At 35.4% G+C, this 4181-nt stretch overlaps 1 protein-coding gene across 1 annotated transcript; it reads left to right on the top strand.

Moving 5' to 3' along the window:
- Positions 1-2724: 2724 nt before the first annotated feature.
- LOC129571268 (leucine-rich repeat-containing protein 7-like) lies at positions 2725-4026 on the top strand (the record flags this gene model as incomplete). Its single annotated transcript, XM_055451046.1, has 2 exons — positions 2725-2778; positions 2893-4026. Coding segments are annotated over exons 1-2 (1188 nt in total), but the record flags the coding sequence as incomplete, so codon positions are not given.
- Between the last annotated feature and the right edge of the window lie 155 nt (positions 4027-4181).

Consider the following 4181-nt stretch of genomic DNA (forward strand, 5'->3'; position numbering starts at 1 on the left):
CAATTCCTATACTTTCCCTTGACACGTTGTGTACGGAAAAGTAAAATCTTGATAATAATGAAAATTGATTCAATCAATTGCAAACCACGGGCTTGACACGTTTATGCAAAGAAAAAGAGTACATGAAATGTGCACTCATCGCAAATGCCCATAAGTTGGGTTATGTGTTATAAATTTTCTTGAGCCTCTATTGATTTTCAAGATTATTCAATTATTCAATTTTTCGGCCAAATCACAAGGTTGAATGTCCAAAAGTGACATCGGAATTAATGTTTGGTCCTAAAATAGTTGTTATTTGGACTGGTCAAATGAACTGCTGTAAAATATCTATATATTGTATATGATTCTATGTATGACGTAAGCCACAGCATAAAAGCCAAAATTCACACGCTTGCAAGTTTCGTTAAGTTCTCAACGACGCAAAATTACACTTCGCCTCCATTGCACACAGAAAAGAATCCCCGGAAATTTTAGGTGTTCGCCGTAAAATTTGACATTTATATATAAATTTCTATGTACATTTTACCGGCAACACTTGAATTTTCCGGGCGATGACATAATTTCAAATATTCCAACAGAAATTAGCGCCATCTGTCATTTCAAGCGGTAAAATATATATAGTATTTGATAAAATGTTCGAAAATATGTCATCGCCCGGAAAATTGAAGTGTTGCCGGTAAAATGTATATAGAAATTTATATATAAATGTCAAATTTTACGGCGAACACCCAAAATTTCCGGGGATTCTTTTCTGTGTGTGGTAGCTGTCAATTGTGCAAATTCAGAGCTCAATTCAAAAACGTCGGTTAAATTCATGCAACATTTTCTTCTTCAAATTCCAATTTCCAGTACGGCCACCGAAATGTTCTGAAACTAAACGTTTTGTTCTATTAAAATAGTGATCGTTCTGCTAATTACATTGAATTGGTGCAATTTAAAATTGCACTTAAAGTTTTACCGCTATCACGCTTCTAACATCTACAGTCATCTGTCCAAACTAAATGAGTTTTACTAAATATTCATTGAGTGGGGACAACGAAACCGGATGGATGGCCGAAAATTGAAAGCCATATCACTGCGTTGTTTATGTTGTAATGTAAACAGATTTGTATTGCAGAATTATGCATGTCTCGCGAACACAACGAATACTATTTTAAATTCTGACTCTATGTATTTGTTGAGATCAAGATGAACAAAGCAATTGAATGCGAATTTAATTTCGCATACTTTGGAGTGGTAAGGGAGCTTTTACGCAGCCGATAACGATTTTGAATATACAGCTGAAGTTATAGAATATTTTAGATCACATATACTCCATCTGGATCTTTCTGGAAGCTATGTGGGAAAATTGAACGAAATTTCATTTGAACAGTTCTGATCACTAAGGCTTAAGCTACAACGCACTAATTTATCGATTTCTGATGTTAAACCCTTTGAAACTTCGACGGCTGTGTTGCTTTTTTGATATGTCCAACAACAATTTGATAAAATTGAATTTCTCTACGTCGTTAGTTTTCGTTAATTTAAAAGAAATAAATAATTTGGAAGTGTTTGTTTCCAATGACGCACTCCATGAGTAACCCTAATCTCGAATAAATAGATTGCTTAAAAATGATATTTGTTTCATTTTCGAAATTGTTTGCCGTTTTAAAACTCGAACGAAATCATTTTTTGATAAAACTAACCGAAATTCTTCTCATTTTGATGATGTAGAACTGACGAAGGAAATGCCAGAAGTGTGACGCAACGGGGAGCTGGCAGATTTTTTGATTTATCAAGTAACAATTTCTCTTGGAATTGATAAACGAAAGCCTGGCTTACTAAATACAATTGAAATGGAACAATAAATAAGATTTCTGCTTAGTTTCGATTTCATATTTGGTCCGAAAGGTTGAATTTTGTTTACTGTTTGACAAAATGAGATTTGTTATAGTTTGCATGGCGATTTTGATTTTGGCCAAACTTGTGCATACTCGAGATGATTGTATTTATCTTCCTGGTGAAAAGTTAAATAAAGATAACAGTGAATCACGACACTTTCTTTGCGACGCAGTACATTATGGATATGCTGACTGTAATTATTCTTCTGTGAAAGTGCTAAAAATTCAGAATTGCCCTGTCGAATCGATCGAGTCCAAATTTATTGGGTATCGAAATGTGAGCACGTTGGACTTTTCGTTTTCAGAATATACGACATTGGGCAACTTACATTTACCATTCGAGCATTTGAAGCTGTTTAATGTGTCTTACAACAAATTAACGGAAGTGCAAAAGTATTTATTTTCCAACACAAAACAATTAACGGAAGTGGACTTTTCACACAATCAATTCGAAAAAATAGTTTCGGGTTTGTTTAGTGGGCTTTTCGATTTAGAAGAGCTCGATCTAAGTGATAATAAAATTAGATCGATTTATGTGGACACTTTTCCAAAGAATTGCAAATTAAAAACACTGAACCTAAAAAATAATCCTATTCAACGGATAGATTGCAAAATTACATACTTACTGAATGGCATGACTTCAATAAACGTGTCATTCGAAAATGTTATTGAGTTCGATTTATCTTGTGCGAACCCTATGGAATGGACAATGAATGAAGAAGAAATAATTTTTAAAAATGCAAACAGCAAAAATGAGCTCCGATATCCTAAGATGAACTTCAAAAATTTAGAAGTACTCTCTATCAGCGGAAATCGATTAGAAAACGTGCTAGACATAGTAAACATGTTGAGAGAACCGATTCGGATATTGGATCTAAGTGAAAACATATTGAGGAAGGTGAATGAGACAGCGTTTTGTGATTTCAACAACTTGTCCACTTTATATCTAAGTGGAACCAATCTCTCATTCGCTGCTGAATCTAATCCTTTCGAGCCTCTTAACAAACTGAAGGAACTCGATATTTCCTACAACAATTTAACATCACTGAATATCAGTTTACTTTCAAAAACTTTGAGTAATTTGGAAGAGTTCCGAGCGGCTGGAAATCACATTGATAACGGTCTAGGAATCATACACAGTCTCGGATCAAATCTATGGGTATTGGACTTTTCTCAGAATATCATCGGAACATTGAATCGCAGTACATTCGAACGTTTTGGGCATTTGTATCGGTTAAATTTGTCAGACACACATTTGGAACATTTCGATGTGAATCCACTCAAAGTGTTCTCTTTAGACATTTCACGAAATAAATTGAAGCGATTGAATGTGAATTTACTATCGCATACTTTGAGAAAGTTAAAGTACTTTTACGCAGCCGATAACGATTTCGAAAATACTACTGAAATCATACAAAATATGGGATCAAATCTAGGATATCTGGATCTTTCTGGAAATTATGTGGGAAAATTGAACGAAACTACATTTGAACAAGCCCAAAATATTAGTCGGCTTTGGCTACGACGCACCAATTTATCGATTTCTGATGTTAAACCTTTTGAAACTATGCGGTTGGCCTACCTAGATATTTCGAAAAACAACTTGAAAAAATTAAATTTCTCTACTTCGATTGTTTTTCGGACCTTAGAAGGAATTAACTTGAGTGAAAACCATCTTACCCAACTGGACGGTCTCAAGCACTCTTATCCAAAACTCACCAAACTGGATATTACAAATAATGACTTGAAATGCACCTATCTATTCATGTTCAGAATAGCATGGGACAGACTAGAGATAATTGGAGATCCGTGCACTGAAATTGAAAACAATGAAACTCAAAGCCAAACTGACACAGAGAGCAGCACACTATTGATTTATGGATCATTTGCATTGGTAATTTGTTTGATTTCATGCGCTTTGGATGTCTATTGTTTCCGAAAACGTCGTAAAAGCGCTGGCTCGACCAATTTCGAAACTGGAGATGTCAATGGTCTTAACCCCGAATGCCCATTGGATGTACAGGCTGATCTGCTTCCGTACGATAGGAAATATGAATTTCCACGCAACAAGCTTAAGCTTGGAAAACAACTTGGCGCCGGAGCTTTTGGAATTGTGTCGAAGCGATGGCACAGGGAATCGTTGATGGTGAGGAGGAGACAAGAGTTGCCGTCAAAATGGTGAAGAACATCGCCAGCAACGAGGGTGGTCAATGGTCATTTAAATATATTCCATTCATTATCAACTGAATCAATCCAATAGGTGATGCGAGCATTTGAATCAGAGTTAAAAATCATGGTTCA

This window comes from Sitodiplosis mosellana, unplaced genomic scaffold, assembly GCF_009176505.1.
Source record: "Sitodiplosis mosellana isolate CC-2019 unplaced genomic scaffold, AAFC_SMos_1.0 Smas_scaffold_1819, whole genome shotgun sequence".
NCBI lineage: Eukaryota > Metazoa > Arthropoda > Insecta > Diptera > Cecidomyiidae > Sitodiplosis > Sitodiplosis mosellana.